An 18,939-nucleotide genomic window follows, 5' to 3' on the forward strand; every position below is an offset into this window, starting at 1 on the left:
GGGGGATTTTAAGCCACTACTTACTTTGGACTTTGACAATTTCCCACTTCTTACTTTGTAATTGATCTACTGATATCCTTTAGTTTGCACTTTGATATTTTCCACTCTGTCAAGTGGGTCACACGTAAAATGACCAACCCTGTTAACGAGATTGACCAGGAACAGGAGGAGGATCTCGTTCGCTCACTCGTTCCTTCTCATCCCCTGTCGCCTGAGGAACACTGGGAGACAGCTGGGCGGTGGCTACCTCCCAGAAGCCCCTGGTGGTCGGGTGGTGGCTACATAACGGGGGCAAAGGTATACTTGTCCACTATTTTGTGCATATAATGTCTATCATTTGGAAGTATTTTTTTTAAAGGCAAAGATCAAAGTGCAGACTGAAGGATGGCAATAGATCAATTACAAAGTTAGAAGTGGCAAATTGTCAAAATCCAAAGTAAGTAGTGCCAATCGAAATGCAAAACCCAAAAGATTAAAAAAAAACTAAAGACTAGTTTGACAACTATTTTGCATGGGTCCACTATTTCGTCAAGTTTATGAAGCTATTAATGTTTAATAGCACCTACAAAGTCACTAGCACTTCTATTATGCAGGAAATGTTAATTCTGATGCCATGTGTACTGAGGGTGCACATGCAAAAAAAAAAAAGAAAAAATAGGTCTGAAAGATAGTGGTTGCAGAAAACATACCATATAGCATGTGAGAAGAGTATAAACCATGCAACGTCAAGGACGATAGCAAAGAAGAGCAGGACAGCATAAGTCCGGCCAAGTCTTTGGCTACTACTTTCAATCGCAACAACAGCAAATAGCCCTATCACAAGGTTTATCACAAGAACCCCATTGAACAGCGCACCAAGCGATCCAATCAGCGCACAACCAATCTAAAACATAGAAGATTATGTTATGCAAATGAATACATTAGTTTGAAGAACATTTTGCTCAGAGCTCATTCAACGTTATAAGCATTAAGCCAGGTATTATAAATTAACTAAAGTAAAGCAAGTACGTAAGCTTCACTGAATCTAAGAATGTTAACTGTTAAACCATGATATAACCACAAGCGAAGGAGACCAGTAATCACTAATTTTCTACCAACATGATAAAAAATTCAAAATAGCAATTCCTAGTTGCCTACAAGACCGCCCTGGAAGGCGGATCGCATGGTTGGCTCTCCGGCGGGCACCATGGCTATGTCTCTTGGTCGTGTGGGCGACGAGGGGTGTAGCGGCTGGTGGCTCGGGCTCGCTCTCTGTAATTGACAGGGGCGACACCCAGATCTGGATCTGTTGCCATGTGCTCATCACGGTTGTCCTAGGTGCCTCATGGTGGCATAGGTGAGCTGTCGAGCAAAAGCAGTCCTCTTACAAGCAGATCTCGGGTACCTTGGTTGGTGCTTTATCTATAAAGCGGGGCGTGAGCCTGTTTCAGAGAGTTGCCTACAAGACTAGCTAAGTCACACGCTCAATAATAATATATGGTTTCCAGCATTGTAAATGGCCAGAATACAATACTTCTGAGATTTAGTATTTCATATTTTTAATACAAAGAACCAGGGGGTAATTAGCACTGCTATACGGACATGATCTGGAATACTCAAACATGAAAGAGATGGCACAGATTTATATGATTGTTACCAACTCTACTCTGTAGTATAACTTATCCATGCTTAATTGGATTGTGGATTTGCCTGAATTTGATAGTTCTTGATTCTTGAAATGTTTATAGCACCTGTTACGAAATGAGCTTCTTGTATTGAACGGGGCCAACAGCCAGTACATATACACAAGAGAGAAATAAGCGAAGTACCTGTACAATATGGTAAATAACTAAATACACACACAGCACAACCCTGATCTAACACCCCCACCCCCCACCCGCCCTCAAACTCAAGTGGGGTCTTGGACATCAAGATTGGAAAGGGAGAAGCTGTGTTGTGACCGTGTCTGAGCTTTTGGCAGAAAATCAGCAAGCTGAAGCTCCGAGGGAACATACTGAAGGGCCACAGTCCTCTTGCACCTGAGAACGCATGAGGCATCAACACCGATGTGCTTGGTGAGCTCATGCTTCACAGGATCACGGGCAATGATGAGCGCCCCAGTACTGTCGGAGAGCAAAGGGGTACTTGCAGCAGTGGAAACACCAAAGTCCTGAACAAGACACCATAGCCAAGTGATCTCTGCAGTCATGGACACCATAGCTCACAGCTCAGCCTCAACACTGGAGCGAGATACAGTGGTCTGCTTCTTGGTATTCTAGGCAATTAGAGAGACCCAATAAAAACATAATAGGCAGAGAGAGAGAGAGAGAGAGAGAGCTGCGATCATTGTAATCACTAGCCCAGGCGCATCACAGTAGGCATGAAGCTGAAGCTGGAGCGAGGGAAGAATAGGCGAAAAGTCACAATACCACAACGATAACGAAGAGCACGAAGAAGATGACTAGTGAAGTTAAGTGGGAGCAAAAACAAAACACCCCAGCCAAACCCAGCAGTTCACCCACCATTTCGTGGTCGTTGCGCCTTAGCTACCATCTAGAATCTAGACTGGCCCCACAGACTAACACTAGTCTTTACTGCGCACTTTGTGCTCACTCGTGCACACCCGAGATCAACTTCCTAGTCGGTCACCTATCCTCATATTGCTCCAAGCCAAGCACGCTTAACTTTGAGGTTCCTTTCGGTAGACTTCCGAAAAAGAATGTGCACCTTATTGACATGAGTAGTCTATCATTACTATTAAGTTGGGATGTCACACAAACTGACTCAGAATGTGCACAACATAAGAAATGTTAGGACGAGTTATGCCTTGATAGACAAGGCTCCCAACAAGATGACAGCAGCGAGTGGGACCTGCAAGGGGTTCACCCTTACTAGGACGAAGATGAAGACCAAACTCATTAGGAGTGTCAACTGTGCGCTGATCAGTGAGGCAGGCATATGCACGAGTGAGAAGAACTTGGATGTACTTCTCTTGAGAGGGATAAGTGCCCTCACGGGAAGAAATGATCCTAAATCCAAGAAAGTAGCAAAGATAACCCAAATCAGTCATCAAGAATTGCTCATGGAAACGTTTCTTCACAAAATCAATGAATTGGTGGCCATTCCCTGTGATAATCATGTCATCAACATAGAGGAGCAAAAGAGTATGATCACGAGGATAAGTGTGAATAAAGAGAACCCTTTGCAAGAAACCATGAAGTGCACGTGATAGGTACTCGCCAGCCAAATCAGCACGAAAAACACGAACAGAGGAAGGAATCATACAGAATGCAAACCAGGGTAGCGAACGACTTGTAAATTTGAAGCACTTGACTACGAGATGATGGTCATTTTCTCTCCTCTCTTTCTCTCTCCTCCATCCAGTCTTAGTCTTTGTTCCTGGTCTCACTCGCCATCCTCCCGACGCCTCCTCGCCCCTTCCTCCCCATCGGCTCATCCGGCTAGAGATGGAGGGGGGAGGTGCTCGGCCCTCCTTTTTCCCTTTGTAGATCCACATGTTTATGCGTCCTTTATGGCCTGTTTGAGGACTTCCGAATCGGATTGGAGTGTTCAGTGTCGAACTAGATCTGGGGTCACTTCTTAGTTCCCGGCGGCGTGCAGATGCAGGTTGGGCTTGTGTTCCTCTCTACAAATAACCTCCCTTGTTCTATCTGGCTAGATATGTCCCCTTCTGGTGTGTTTGGGGATTATGCTGCCAGATGGTGGTCTTGTTTTTGTTCCCAATAACTCCCCTTCCATGTTTTTCTCTTCTTGGTCACCAGATGTTCATCTCCATCATCTTCCTCTCCGTGGTGCCCGCCTTGCTGCTCCACATATCATCTTCGCTGAGTTATTTTCATTTTCAGCACTTATTGGTTGATCTACCTGAGGATCAAGCAGGTCAGTTTTGGGCCGTTGCATGGTTCCTCTATTCTTCTGTTGGCGCCGGCCCCTTCTTTCACTGGTGGTGGCTTCTCCCTTCCAGCATATGCACACGCGGAAAACTGATATACGCTGTTATCCTCTTCTTCAATCTATCGCTACCCCTCTCAACCTCCATATCGGAGACCCGCTCAGCGGCTTCAAGGAGTGGTGATTCCAAGACGAGTTTAGCGGTGGTGCTGGATCCTCAGAGAGGAGGTCCTCATCCGAACATGCAGACTAGATTGGCTAGCACATGCTCATCTACCTATTTTGTGCTGCCGACTGCTTTTTTGTCTAAGTTTGCGGTTGAACAGTGCTTAGACTTCATTCTCGCCTTCTCGGCTTCATCATCCTCTTACTCTAGAATCCTTGATGATTCATGCGAACGCAACTTTTCCAAGTGATTGTTCCATTTGTTGGTGGCGGCCTTCAGTGGTGGTTAGTGTCAAGGTCTGTGATGGAGCTGAAGCTTGGACGCGTGACAACCCGTTCTGTTGACGCTTTGCGTGAAGTAGTACTGAACCCGGCTGGTGCTTTGTGTGAGTAGCAATCAGATCTTGGGATTTGTGCTCACACTAGTACTTGGTGCTACTTCTTCTGGTTGATCTCACGTGGAGCAGCAGTTGGAGATCGGATCACTCAACCGCATTACTAGTTGGCTGCAACTTGGAAGCACGACTCGGATTGGGCTGCTGCGACTCGGCCGCAGTACTGGTTTGCTGCAGTGATGATACTCAGCTGAAGTAGTACTCGGCCGCTGAAATAGTACTCGAAGCAAGTAGTACTCGGCATGCCGACTAGGGATCAGATTGCTTGCATGCATAATACTATTCATCAATCAGATCTTGATAACCGCGCTGCAACTAGTACTACTAGTACAAGCACTTCACGGCTGAATTGATTCAACCTCATGGCCTCTTCATCGATCTCACGTGGAGCGACTTGGCGTTTGAGCGGGTCTGAAGGTTGCTGTCTCCAGCTAGGGAGACTGGAACTTGACATGATCGAAGCGAAGTCGGCAAAGCCATTACCAGCACCTTCCTTGCGCATGTCGTCATCGTGCGCACCATCTTCGCGCACGCCGCCATCATTGAGGTCGATGCTGCCCATGAAGACACTTGCCACAGAGGCGAGGCTGTCAAAACTTTCTTCCCCATCGGAGCAAGACTCCGGTATGGAGTATGGTGAGTCAGAGTTGACCATGCCAAAAAATGAGACAAGGATGGCGAATCAAGGCATTGTGGAACACCTCAAGCGCCGCTGGGGCACCTGTCAGCCAGCCGGTGTGAAACCGGATCTTGCGAACACCGATTGTGGCAATGACGAGCCAAGGCATTGTAGAACGCCTCAGTCACCGTTGGGCACCTGATCGGTCAGCCGGTATGAAGCCGGATCTTGCAGCCACAAAATGTTAGCGATGTTGACATGTTAGTGCAGACTCCCGGTGTCCAACAACGAGATCTCAGTGAGCAAGGCGTCGAGGCGCGATGCCGAACCATCAGTGAGGAAGGCCAACGAGCCAAAATGGATGGCACACCCATGAACCAGTCCGTCGTTGGTGGTTGTAGAGGAGGCCATTTGAACCATAGCTCCAAACTGACGCTAGGCCCCACGGTGTGCGCCAACTGTCGTGGGCATTTCAGCTGTACGTGCATGGGTGTGTATGAGAGGGCGTAAAGCTTATTACCCAGGTTCAAACTCCCTTGCTAAGGGATAACACCTACTCCTGATGTGCTTTTTCTTATGTGTATAGGAATTACAAATGATGTGAATCCTTGGCAAGAAGCCCCAACCATGCCTTGTATAGGCTCAACATGGCTAGAAGCGTGAAAGGTCATCTGAATTAATTCTACAAGTAACGGCCTATTGAATGCCGCCTATTACTAGCTACTTGTTACATTGTGTAACACCCGAGTTAATGCTTAGTGGTGACCATGGTAACGTCTGCCTTTATTGCGCGTCCTTTGACTTGTCGGATGACCGTGATCCAACTAACTGGCTTCTCCTGATCCGACTAACTGGCTTCTCATGATCCGACTGACTGGCTTTCTGTTGTATCCGACTGGCTAGCTTTCTATTGAACCCAATTGGCCTCCCCATCCAACCAAGTGCTCCACACCGGCTGGCCCATCACATTTGTCCTTTAGCTAGGTCGACTGTCATTGTGGGCCTACCCGGTGGGGATTCCCTTGTGAGGGGCGATGGCGGTTGAGAACCTAACCCTAGCTCTTATACCATGTTACAAAATAAGCTTCCTGTATTGAACGGAGCCAACAAACAATGCATATACACATGAGGGAAATAAGCCAAGAAGTGCCTATACAATATGGTAACTACAACACAACACAACCATGTTCTAACAGACAGCACCGAAGCGATTACATTTGATTTAATCCACTTGGTGGGCCTCCAACTATTACAGGTGTTTGAACAAGTGATGGCGACACTGATGACTTTCTGATTAAAATAGGACTACACCAAGGGTCAGCTTTGAGCCCTTATCTTTTTGACATGGTGATGGTGAGGACACAAGGGATATACAAGGACATCACATGGTGTATGCTCTTTGCGGATGATGTGGTGCTAGTCAATGATAGTCGGACTAGAGTTAATAGAATGTTAGAGCTATGGAGACAAACTTTGGAATCAAAACATTTTAGGCTTAGTACATGAGGTGATGTTTCAGTGCTACTAGGCACGAGGAGGAGGTTAGCCTTGATGGACAGGTGGTACCTTGAAGGACACCTTCCGATATTTGGGGCCAATGTTGCAGAAGGATGGTGATATCGATGAAGATGTGAGTCATCGAATCAAAGTCAGATGGATGAAGTGGCCCCAAGCTTCCGGCATTCTCTGTGACAAGAGATTGCCACAAAAGCTAAAAGGTAGGTCCTATACGACGGCGATTCGATCTGCAATGTTGTACGGCGTTGCGTGTTGGCCGACTAAAAGGCAACATGTTCAACAATTGGGTGTAGTAGAAATGCGCATGTTGAGATGGATGTGTGTCCATACAAGAAGGATCAGGTCCGGAATGATGATATTCGTGTTAGAGTTGGGCTAGCACTGATTGAAGAGAAGCTTGTCCAACATCGTCTGAGATGGTTTGGGCATATACAACGCAGGAATGTCGAGGGGAACCCGTAAAGAGAGATCTGAGGGATAGGAATATCACCAAAGAACTAACCATGAACAGGGATGCGTGGAAGTTGGCTATCTATGTGCCAGAACCATGAGTTTGTTTTGAGGTCTTATGGGTTTCAGCTCTAGCCTACCCCAACTTGTTTCAGACTAAAGGCTTTGTTGGTGGTGGTGGGCCTCCAACTTCATTTCGTTTATCCGTGAACGCTATATTGGAAATAGAAACTGAAATGGTAAGGTTAGACATACTTATATGCCTTCCTTATTGCTTGACTAAATCCTCATAATCTTTCAAGAAATGTTCCTTGCTTATTTCCTCATTCAAAGTTTAAAACAACTTAACAGTTTTCATTTCATATCCGGCTGTGGCATTTGCAAGCAGTGAATTCTGATCTAATATGACCTAGAGCTAGTAAGAAATCAGAGCAAGATAAGTCATCTTTTGCTGTAAGAAATACATAAAGCCCATCCAGGGTAGCATCTGAATAAAATGACCTGGCCAAATGGAACATAAAAGGACACCAAAAATGCTGGGCAAGTCCAAACCCACGAGCTAAGGCACATGGTTGTCACTAAACCTGTGAATCATTGCAATGCCCCCAAACTTGACTCAACACCAGACTGAACCAAAACTTCTCGCTTCTCTTCGTAAGGTTACGCCACGCATAAGAAACTATCCGATCTCAAGCCCATCTAAACCGCATTATGAACTTGTTCATCCTAGGTAGTCTGACACCGCTAGCATCATCATGAACTAGATTAGTTAGGGGTAAACCATGGGGACACCAGAAGGCCACAGCCCGTGCACGGTAGTAAAAAGAATACAGCGCGCTCAAATCTGCTCCCTCCTCTTCTCCGCGCCTGAGCTCCTCACCACGGATAACAACAGCAACAACAAAGAACCGCGCCCGAACCAGTGATAGACGATCAGATCGAGCTGAGGGCAAAGAACCGCGTGCGCACCTGGAGGTATATGAGGGCGAGGGCGAGGGACTGGAGCGCGTCGTAGTCACGCAGGAAGGAGCGCGCCCGCGGCCCGATTCCGGGGCACCAGTGCATTCCGATTCCAGCGAGCCCCGGACATACAAATCGGGGAGCCTCCGGCGGATTCCTCGCCACGAAAGCTCTTCCGCCTCTCGGGGCGTGATCGACGGGGACTGGAACGGATTCCGTCCTAGATTTCACCCGCCCGCGTGCGTGGGGTGGGTGCGTGCGTTCGTGCAACTGGGGCCGCCCTCCTGCCGATGGTTCCCTGGATGCTAGATTTATTAGGACAGTGACTCACCGGAGAACGGGGGAAACGGGTGTTACCGGCGGAACCCGGCTCCTGTCTGATTTGTTCGGAATCACTTTTCAGTTTTCTTGTTGCCGGTTTGTTGCTACGGGTGTTTTGGCCATTCTTTTTTCTTTTCTAGAATATATGCACTAGAATGAATATATCCCTTCACCAAGGCTATAAAAACACCTGTTTACAAGAATGGGGTTTCGAGATATACGCTGCTTTAACTTTGCTTTGTTGGCCAAACAAGCTTGGCGACTGATTGATAACCCTGACTCTCTTTGTGCAATGATTCTCAGGGCAAAATACTATCCGGAAGGGGACTTACTTAATGCCACACTAAAGAAGAAAGCCTTATATACCTGGCAAAGTATCATGAAAGGTGTGGAGACCTTGAAGTTGGGATATATTTGGAGGGTAGGAGATGAACACAAAATAAAGATTTGGTCAGAAGCATGGATACCACAATCCAACAACGGAAGACCGACACCTCGCGGAGCTAACTTGTTATCCATGGTGGCTGATCTTATAGACCCAGCAACAGGACAGTGGAACATGTAATTGATTGAGCAGACGTTCTGGCCCATCGATGTACCACGCATCCTGTCGATACCTCTACCAGCTTTCGAGATGGAGGAGTTCATCTCATGGCATATGACAAAAACAGGGACGTTTTCGGTGAAATCAGCTTATTATGTCATGTGGAAGTCTAAATATGAGGCGAGAGGAACCACACATGGACCTAGTTCCGCATCACTGAACCGTACCTGGGATGTTATGTGGAAATTGCCTTGCCATGCCAAACTAAAAATATTCCTCTGACGAACATTACATGGAACTCTACCATATAGAACTACACTGGTTGATAGACACATGAAGATTGAAACAAAATGCCCGGCGTGCAATGGGCGTGAAAGTATTAAACACATGTTATTCCAGTGCCAAAATACGAAACAAGTCTGGACAGAATTGGGACTTGAGGAGGTTATTTCACGGGCATGTGAGATAGACCATTCAGGAGAATTTGTGCTTGAACATCTATTGAACCTACCTGCAAATGAAACAGTTGTATTGGGGCAGGAAAGATCAGATATTATTGTGTCAATTGCATCATGGTATCTGTGGTGGGAACGCAGAAAGCTTGTCCATAAAGAGCGGACAACCCAGCCTTCTGAAATTGTTGCATCGGTTCGGGGCCTTGCAGCAAACTTCTTGGCTGCCTCTCTACCGAAGGTGAAAATCCAAAAGAATCCATGGGTGTGACCGCCTGCTGGGATAGTGAAACTCAATATTGATGTGGCATTTGACTCCGACACTTTACAAGGTACAGTTGGTGCAATACTGCGGGATAGCTCTGGGAAATTTTTGGCAGCAGGAAATAATGTCGCTGGTGAATGCATGGATGTTTTCATGGCTGAAGCCCTTGCGCTTCGGTTCGGCCTTAACTTGGCCCAAAGCTATGGGTGCTCAAGACTGGTGATCAATTCTGATAATAGTGATGTGATCCAAGCAATGCAAGATGGTGGCCTTTTTGCTGGGCCAGCTGCAGCAGTTATAGATGATTGTTACCATATGTCGCGTGATCTAGTTCAAGCCCGGTTCGAGCATTATCATCGCTGTTGGGGATATTACTACTGGGCGTAAACCGGCCAGGACAAGCCGGGTTAACTTCATCAGTAGTTGAGTGTGATAAAAGCCCATGAGGGCAGATGAGGGCTAAAGGCCCATAATCGGTTTAAGGCTTATAGCTATAAACCGGTGTCGGTATGTAACTTGTGTTATAAGTTAGGAATAGTGGAGACCTAACCGGACGCATCTATGAGCCGGTATCGGGACTCTATAAACCGACGGGCGTCCCCATGTATATAAGGGGACGACCCGGCGGCGGTTCAAGGAGAGACAACAACTCGAGACATAGGCGAAGCTTATTTGCTACCTAGTCGTCGAAACACCCTTCAATTCCATCACAACTAGACGTAGGCTTTTACCTTCATTGAAGGGGCCGAACTAGTATAAACTCTCTTGCGTCCTTGTGTCCGCTTTAACCCCTTCAAGCTAACCCGTAGCGATGGCTCCACGACTAAGTCATTTCTCTAGGACATCTGCCGTGACAAAACCACGACAGTTGGCGCCCACCGTGGGGCTATCGCACGATGGTTTCCGGTTCTTGGAGGGCCGCTTTGAAGGACTCGAGGGCTACGCTGTAGGCCGGATGACTAAGAGTCGTCGCGGCAAACTCTACATCGACGATGCAGGCTGGGGCCCCGAGGCCGGCTCAATTGAGTACGGGTACCGGGTCCCCTTTGGTAGCATTCACGTTTTCATTGGCAAGATCGGTGAACCGGGCCCTGAGCCGGACATCTGCACCGACCTCGTCGAGACGGCTCAGCGTACGCGATCCACCCGGGTTAAACCGGCCATGAAGCGTGCCTTCGTGGGAATGATCCATGGAGGGAGTTATGAGGATGGATCGGAGCTTCGCGGGGCGACTGCCGATCGTTTCGGTGACGAATCTTCGACCGGAGAAACCGAATCTCTTTATCAGCTACAAGATGGCCGGATTAAGAGCTGTTCCGATGGCGACAGTATTCCGGACCCCTCTGATCTGCCTAACCGGGTTGGAATATTCATGACCGGAACACAAGCAGCGCTTCACTCTTCGACAGCCGCGGCAACGATCTCCGGTTCAGCAGCGGCAACGGTTGCCGGGGCGGGAGGCCCTGTGCGCCCACCGGCTCAGGTTCTATCAGAACTATTTGATGCGTTGGCTGTGCTTATGGCAGAAGTCAATCCGCCAGATCAGGACGCTCACAACACGGAGATTGCAAAGGTAAAGGAACAAATCACCCAGGCCAAAATAGATCTGGCGGCTGAGGACACTAGGATGGCCGCAGAGCGGGCCGCTTTAGACACACAGGCCTACAAGCTTATGTTGGATCAGAGCGCGTCGCATGAAGTCATGAGGAGGAAGCACCGGTCCCGCTTACCTCCGGTTTTCGAGGCCAGAGACCTTTTCAACACTCCAGGACCAAGAGCCAGTAATCCGCTGGAGGGGAATCAGGCAGAAGCCCCTGGGACCGGTGCACCGGTTCAGCCCCGTCAGATGGACCCGCCTCGTCAAAACACCGTTATACCTCGGGATGCTTTAACACCTCCGGGTCACTACTCCAACCCAATGGACAATCTTGTTGCCGCTGCTGCATGATTGGAGGCCATTCCAGTTGAAGGTGACTCGCCGCAAGCACTAGAGACGTGACGGGTCAAGGAACTTCTGAGGACAGCTTTGGCCCAACAGGAGGCGTACTCGTACAACCGCGACCGAATCCACTCGACCCCCCGTCCAAGCCGGAGCTATAGCAGACATATGGATGAACCAGCAGTGTCGAGTAATGAACGACGTGGAGCACCCCGTGGCAACAACCCGACGGGTGGTGCTGATGATGCTCAGGAAATGGTGAACCGGGCCCGAGCGCGTAGAGAGGCCGAGTTAGCCGCACAGCATCAGGCTCGGCAGCTCACGCCGGTTCGTCCAACCATTTCGATCGAACCTGGTGTTACTTCTAGTTCTTTGGGGGTGCCTTGCCTCGTCCCCGCTTTACGCAACGTGCGCTTGCCCAATGATTTCAAAGGCCCACGCAAGGTACCAAATTATACGGCGGATCAACCACCAGAGACATGGGTAGAGAGCTATGAGATGGCCATGGAGATGCTTGATGTGGATGACACGGCGTGTGCGAAATACTTCACCATGATGCTTGAAGGAACGGCCCGTACTTGGTTAAAAAGCTTGCCCGCTAATTCTATCAGTTCATGGGCCCAATTACGAGCCCGGTTTATCAACAATTTCAAGGATACCTGTAAACAGCCTATGTCGATAGTGGACTTAGCTGCATGCGTCCAGGAGGAAGGAGAGTCAACGACTCATTGGGTGCGCTGGGTTTCACAAGTGTTGCACTCCTCAGACCGCATCAACACTGACACCGCAGTATTAACCCTAGAAGGCAACTGTCGGTTTGGGCCCCTGAAGTTGAAATTGGGACGGATGAAACGTCATTGCACCGACATGGGGACCCTCATGGCCGCTTTGGTAAAATATGCTGATTCTGATAGTACCAAGGATCCCGAATCTGATGATGACAAGACAGGGAAGGGGAAGAAGAACAGCAGCTCCAAAGGTCAGCAGCATCACTGGGTAGGCAATGGCGGAGGAGGCAAGCGTAAAGCAGATGGCAACATGGATTTTGTGGCTAATACCAACGTACAGGACAATGACCAGCGGCGCAAGGGTAGGCCGAAAAATTGTAGTGGAGCACCCAACCCCAACCCAAACCGCCTGAACTATCTGCTAAGCCAGCCCTGTCCAAGACATGGGACAAAGGAGGAGCCAGCAAACCACCTTTGGAAGGATTGCTTTATTATGCAGGAGTTTAAAAATTCTAATAATTTCCGGTATGATCACGGATCTAGCGGTGGCTCAGGGTCTGGGCCGGGTTACGGTGAGGAAGTTCCGGTTCAGGATTTAATGGTAATCCGGGCGGACATAATGGTCAAAATAGTCAGAACAACCAGGGTGGTTACAACCAACAGCAGCAACAGTCAGGTTACCAAAGCAACCCAAAGCAGTTGAGTAATGGGCAGTACCATGTCTTTACCACTAGCTTGGACAAGCGAGACCGGAAGGTTCAGAGGCGAGCAGTCAACTCTGTTGAACCGGCCACACCCCGTTATCTATGTTGGTCCGAACAACCAATCATATGGAGCAGAGAGGATCACCCACTCCACGTCGATAATCCGGGTCAGTTGGCTCTGGTGGTGGCGCCTCAGGTGGGAGGTTATAAGTTCACCAAGGTGCTCATGGATGGAGGGAGCAGCATTAACATCCTATACTATGAGACCTTCCGTCGTATGGGACTAACAGATAAGAATCTCAAACCGTCCAATACAGTATTCCATGGTGTAGTGCCTGGCAGATCAGCATATCCCGTTGGTAAGATAGCTCTTGAAGTGGCCTTTGGGGATGATCATGATTCCAGGTCGGAAACATTAACGTTTGAAGTGGTAAAAATCCAAAGTCCATATCATGCCCTGTTTGGGCGTCCGGCATACGCCAAGTTTATGGCTCGGCCCTGTTATGTGTATTTGCAGCTCAAGATGCCGGGTCACAAGGGGACAATAATGGTTCACGGAAGCCGCAAAATCGCTTTCGAATGCGAGGAAGGAGATGCGGCTTATGCAGAGTCGGTTTGTGCCACCGAGGAGTTGAAGTACTATAAAGACAATGTTGATCCGGCGGACATGACTCCGTTGAAGAAGCCAACTACGGAGCATGATCCGGCCCTGAAGTTCAAATCGGCAGCAGAAACTAAGCTTGTTGACTTCGTACCTGGCGATTCGTCCAAGCAGTTCAGCATTAGTGCCAACTTGGATCCGAAATAGGAAAGCGTGCTCATCGAGTTCATCCATGAGAATCGGGACATTTTTGCATGGAAGCCCTCTGACATGCCAGGTGTACCGAGGGAACTCGCTGAGCACGCACTTAATGTGGATCCTAAGTACAAACCGGTGAAACAGTTCCTCTGCCGGTTTAACGAAGAAAGATGCAAGGCGATTGGAGAAGAGGTAGCCAGGCTCTTAGCAGCTGGTTTTATTGTTGAAGTTTTTCACCCTGAGTGGCTTGCCAATCCGGTGATAGTCCTTAAGAAAAAGGCACCTGGCATATGTGTGTGGATTACACAGATCTTAATAAAGCTTGTCCAGCAGATTCTTTTGCCCTCCCCCGTATTGATCAAATCATTGATGCTACGGCGGGTTGTGAGCATTTAAGTTTTTTGGATGCATATTCTGGCTATCATCAGATCAAAATGGCAGTTAAGGACCAGGAGAAGACGGCATTCATAACTCCCTTTGGAGCCTTCTGCTATGTGTCTATGCCCTTTGGGCTCAAAAGTGCCCAGGCAACTTATCAACGGTGTGTACAAAATTGTCTTCACAAGCAGATTGGCCATAATGTACATGCTTACGTGGATGATATCGTGGTTAAATCCAGGGAGAAGGAGACTCTGGTTGATGATTTGAAGGAAACCTTTGATAACCTAAGGACGTACAAGATGATGCTTAATCCGGACAAGTGTGTCCTTGGTGTACCGGCGGGCAAGTTATTGGGTTTTCTGGTGTCCAACAGGGGAATTGAGGCTAATCCGGAGAAGATCACAGCCATCACCTCCCTGGCTAAACCGAAGTGTATCAATGATATTCAACGCCTGGCAGGCCGGATTGCCGCGTTAAGCCGGTTTATCAGCCGCCTTGGTGAGAAGGCGATCCCTTTGTATCAGATGTTGAAGAAGACGGATCAGTTCGTCTGGAGTTCTGCTGCTGATGAAGCATTTGAGGACTTAAAGCGGCAATTAGCCAATCCGCCTGTGCTCGCCGCTCCCATTGACAAGGAGCCGTTACTGCTATACGTTGCTGCTAATGCTCGTGCGGTCAGCGTGGCTATTGTGGTGGAACGAAAGGAGGCAGGTAAGGAGCATCCGGTTCAACGTCCGGTCTATTATATCAGCGAGGTACTCATTGAGTCCAAGCAAAGGTATCCGCATTGGCAGAAGCTGGTGTACGGAGTTTTTATGGCAAGCCAGAAGCTTAAGCAATACTTCCAAGGGCACCCAATTACAGTGGTCAGTTCTGCTCCTTTGGGAGATATCATCCAGAACCGGGAAGCAACTAGCCGGATTGCAAAGTGGGCTATAGAGTTGGGGCCGTACGGTTTGAGATATGTGCCTCGGACAGCGATTAAGTCTCAGGCACTTGTTGATTTCATCAATGATTGGACGGAAATGCAAGCACCTGAAGAAAAACCGGATCATACGTATTGGACCATCCATTTTGACGGATCCAGGCAGTTGGAAGGCTCGGGGGCTGGAGTCATATTAACTTCCCCAGGAGGTGATAAGTTTTGTTATGTTCTCCGTTTAATGTTCCCTTGTACTAACAATGCAGCTGAGTATGAAGCCTTGCTCCATGGTCTTCGGATGGCTAAGGAGATGAATCTAAGTCGAGTTAAGTGCTTCGGTGATTCGGACCTTGTGGCTCAGCAAGTGTCTGGCACTTGGGACTCCAAGGACCCACTCATGGCAGCATATCGTCGTGAGGTGGATATTGTTGTAGGTTATTTTAGAGGCTATCAAGTGGACCACGTGGACCGGCGGAAAAATGAAGCGGCGGACGCTTTAAGCCGGTTGGGCTCTCAGCGCAAACCGGTCCCACCCAATGTTTTTCTGGATGTGCTGCACAACCCGTCGGTGAAGATCCCTGGTGAAGAGGATTTGGCCATTCCTGATCCGGAGGCTCAATTGGTGGCAGTTCTTCATGTTATTCTGGATTGGACGCTTCCTTATCTGGCATACATGAATCGGGGCGAGTTGCCAGAAGATGAGATTCTGGCCCAGCAGATAATCCGGCGATCCAAGTCCATGGCTGTCATCAACGGTGAGTTGCATCATTGCAGTATATCAGGAGCTTTTCAACGTTGCGTGTCTCCTGAAGAAGGCCATGAAATTTTCGTGAGATCCATGAAGGAGATTGTGGTCACCACGCCGGTTCAAAGTCTCTGGTGGCTAAAGCGTTTCGCCATGGTTTCTATTGGTTAACTGCTCATGCTGATGCGAAGGATCTGGTCATACGATGTGATGGTTGCCAAAGGTTTTCAAGACATGCTCATGTACCGGCTCAAGAATTGAGGATGATTCCAATTACTTGGCCGTTTGCGACTTGGGGGCTGGATATGGTTGGGCCTTTCAAAAGGTCCAAAGATAAGAAGACCCACCTCCTGGTGGCGGTGGACAAGTTTACAAAGTGGGTGGAGGCAGAACCTGTTAGCAAGTGTGATGCGGCCACGGCGGTTCAGTTCATCAAAAAGGTGATTTTCCGGTTTGGCTTTCCGCACAGTATTATCACAGATAATGGTACCAATTTATCCAAAGGTGCTATGAAGGAGTTCTGCGAACGGGAGCACATCCGGCTCGACGTTTCATCAGTGGCACATCCACAGTCCAATGGTCAAGCAGAAAGAGCTAATCAAGAGATCTTGAAAGGCATCAAGCCCCGGCTCATGGTTCCTTTATAGAGAACGCCGGGTTGTTGGGTAGAAGAATTACCATCTATGTTATGGAGAATCAATACAACACCCAACAGATCAACAGGATACACACCGTTCTTCATGGTTTATGGAGCGGAGGCGGTTCTCCCCAGCGATATCCGTCATGGCTCACCTCGTGTCACGGCTTATGTTGAGGCGGACAACGAGACAGCACGGCAAGATGCTTTGGACCGGTTGGATGAAGAGCGTGACATCGCAGCCGCCCGGTCGGCGATTTACCAGCAGGATCTTCGTCGTTATCACAGTCGCCGAGTCAGAACCAGAGCCTTCCAGGAAGGAGATTTGGTGCTTCGGCTCATCCAAGATCAGACTGATATGCATAAGCTATCCCCACCTTGGGAGGGGCCTTTCGTGGTCAGCAAGAATCTGCACAATGGGTCGTACTATCTGATCGATATTCGAGAGCATAAGGACTCACGTACATCAGAAGAAGAGACTAACAGGCCGTGGAATATAGCTCATCTTCGGCCTTACTATACCTGAGCCATTGGCTATACTTATGTACATACAATGTATATATTATGATTAAGTATAATAAACCGGAACCTCAGCTAAAGCGGGGTATCTGTTCTTTTACATCATGTGAGGTTACACGGAGTTGCTCTAAAGCGGCCTCCGGTTTACCCCTTGAGTTTGCTTTGCTAAAAGCATCGTGTTATATCACTTGGAGGATTGGTCGTGTCCGAACCAATACCATGCCTCTTTATAGGCGAAAGCCATCAGATCACTTGAGGACTTGGTCATGTCTGAACCAGTCATGCCTCTTGATCGGCCTAAGGCCACATAATCACTTGGGGGCTTGGTCGAACCCGAACCATGACCACGCCATTTGGTCAGCATAAATGCCACAAGAATCACTTGGGGACCTGGCTAACTAGAACCATAGTTACACCTAACGGGAGCTTGGTCGTGTTTGGCCATGGTTACGCCATTTGATCAGCTTAAATAAATCTTTTTTGGCAAACGTTTTTGTCGTTGCTTTTGCTTCATACTTTTCTTTGAAGGTTTTTTTTTGCTTTTTATTGTGTTCTTTAAACCGACAAAGTTTTTTAACCAATCAATTGACGGAACACAGTTCATGTCAATCCGGAGACTATTTGTCCGGTTTGATCCTTGTTGTTAACATCCTCTTATGGAGTAACACAGTGTTCATTATAACCCGGCACGGTTTACATGGTAACCAGTGTCATATACATATACAGGAGTTGTGATTTCCTCCAACAGTGTGGGTTTGCAAAAGCTCCGCTTCAAGATTGGCCAAGCCAACTTCACACTCAATGGTGGCAGAAAGTATTTTGGAAAGTTCATTACCACAAGAAGAACAAGTTATGCGCGAAGGCATATCAACATCAAAGGTATCAGCTAGCCTATTACAAGGCAACATGGTGCCCATAATAACATAATTGTTTTGCACAAAGGAGAGACAGTTTTAAAACCGGCTTCCGATTTAAGCTTGGCCACCAGCCTGGCCTGATGGTTGTGGGTCATCCTGCGCCGCTTCAGCTTCCGTTTCTACCCAGTGGCTGAAAATACACAGTTGTCCAGTCGATTCCCATCAATGCTTGAAAAACAGCTTCGTCATGGATTAGCAAAGACGGGTCAATATCGGGAGCGTAAGTATGCTTACGGATTGGAGGGATCAGGCTTTCCGATTCATGGATTGGTGCAGCTATTCGCTTGTTCTGGCTGTCATATTGGGCTTGATAATGAGACAAATCTGCTTCCTCAGCCAGTTGACAAGCTAACGGACGCACCTCCCGGTTTATGGCTCGCAGATCCGCTTCACCAAATTCTGACCCGTCTTCCTTCAAACTGGGATAACCTTGAGCCGCTTCAATAGGATCAAAATCCGTCACCCAGGCTTTTGCCCGAATTAAAGCATTGATTGCACCGGTTCGAGCAACAGATTTCTTTAGCTCTTCAACCCGGGCAGGAAGCACTGTCAGTTTCATCAAAGTATCTTGAATCAAAGTGGGCGCCGGTTTGTTATGAGACGCGGTACAGATGATCCGCTGGGCACCAGTATACAATTGTTCAACCAAGGTATAGGCGGCTTTCAATTTCTTCCGCACATCTGACCCCAAGTGACCAATGCGTGTCCCTGAAATACCATAAAAGGTTAATAAACCGGCGATTCTATAAGAAGGCAGAACCAATTCAGAAGGCAAGCTGGCTTACCAAAGATAGCAGTGGTCATGGCATGAACGTGTCGCTTTATACTGGTCAGTTCATCCGTCACTAGTTTCAGTGCAACCTCGGCATCCTCTGCTCGTTTGATCAAAGCAGACTTTTCAGTGGCCCAATCCGCCCGTTTCTTCTTGAAGTTCTCCTTAAGTTGTTCCATGGCGCTTAAGGCACTGACCAATTCCTCTTTTGCCTTGGAGGTTTCAGCCTGTTGGGTTTTCAGGTTTTCTCGCAGATCGATGACTTGGCTTTCTTTCGCCTTCAGCTCCGCCTGCAG

At 48.2% G+C, this 18,939-nt stretch overlaps 1 protein-coding gene across 6 annotated transcripts in view; it reads right to left on the reverse strand.

Moving 5' to 3' along the window:
• The window catches only part of LOC119354582, a 15,514-nt gene extending 7,143 nt beyond the window's left edge, over positions 1-8,371 (reverse strand). For 2 of the 6 annotated variants that reach the window (XR_005171094.1, XR_005171095.1), the window contains exons 1-2: positions 8,008-8,371; positions 690-883 (exon numbers count right to left, since the gene is read on the reverse strand). Coding sequence is in view for 4 of the 6 variants with exons in the window: in XM_037621292.1 (XP_037477189.1) it covers positions 690-883; positions 8,008-8,103 (290 nt within the window). In the remaining 2 variants the exon portion in view is untranslated. The remainder of the gene's footprint in view (positions 1-689; positions 884-8,007) is intronic. The other 4 variants (XM_037621291.1, XM_037621293.1, XM_037621292.1 and 1 more) reach the window with 3 other exon arrangements.
• Positions 8,372-18,939: the final 10,568 nt, after the last annotated feature.

This window comes from Triticum dicoccoides, chromosome 2A (assembly GCF_002162155.2).
Source record: "Triticum dicoccoides isolate Atlit2015 ecotype Zavitan chromosome 2A, WEW_v2.0, whole genome shotgun sequence".
Classification (NCBI taxonomy): Eukaryota; Viridiplantae; Streptophyta; class Magnoliopsida; order Poales; family Poaceae; genus Triticum; species Triticum dicoccoides.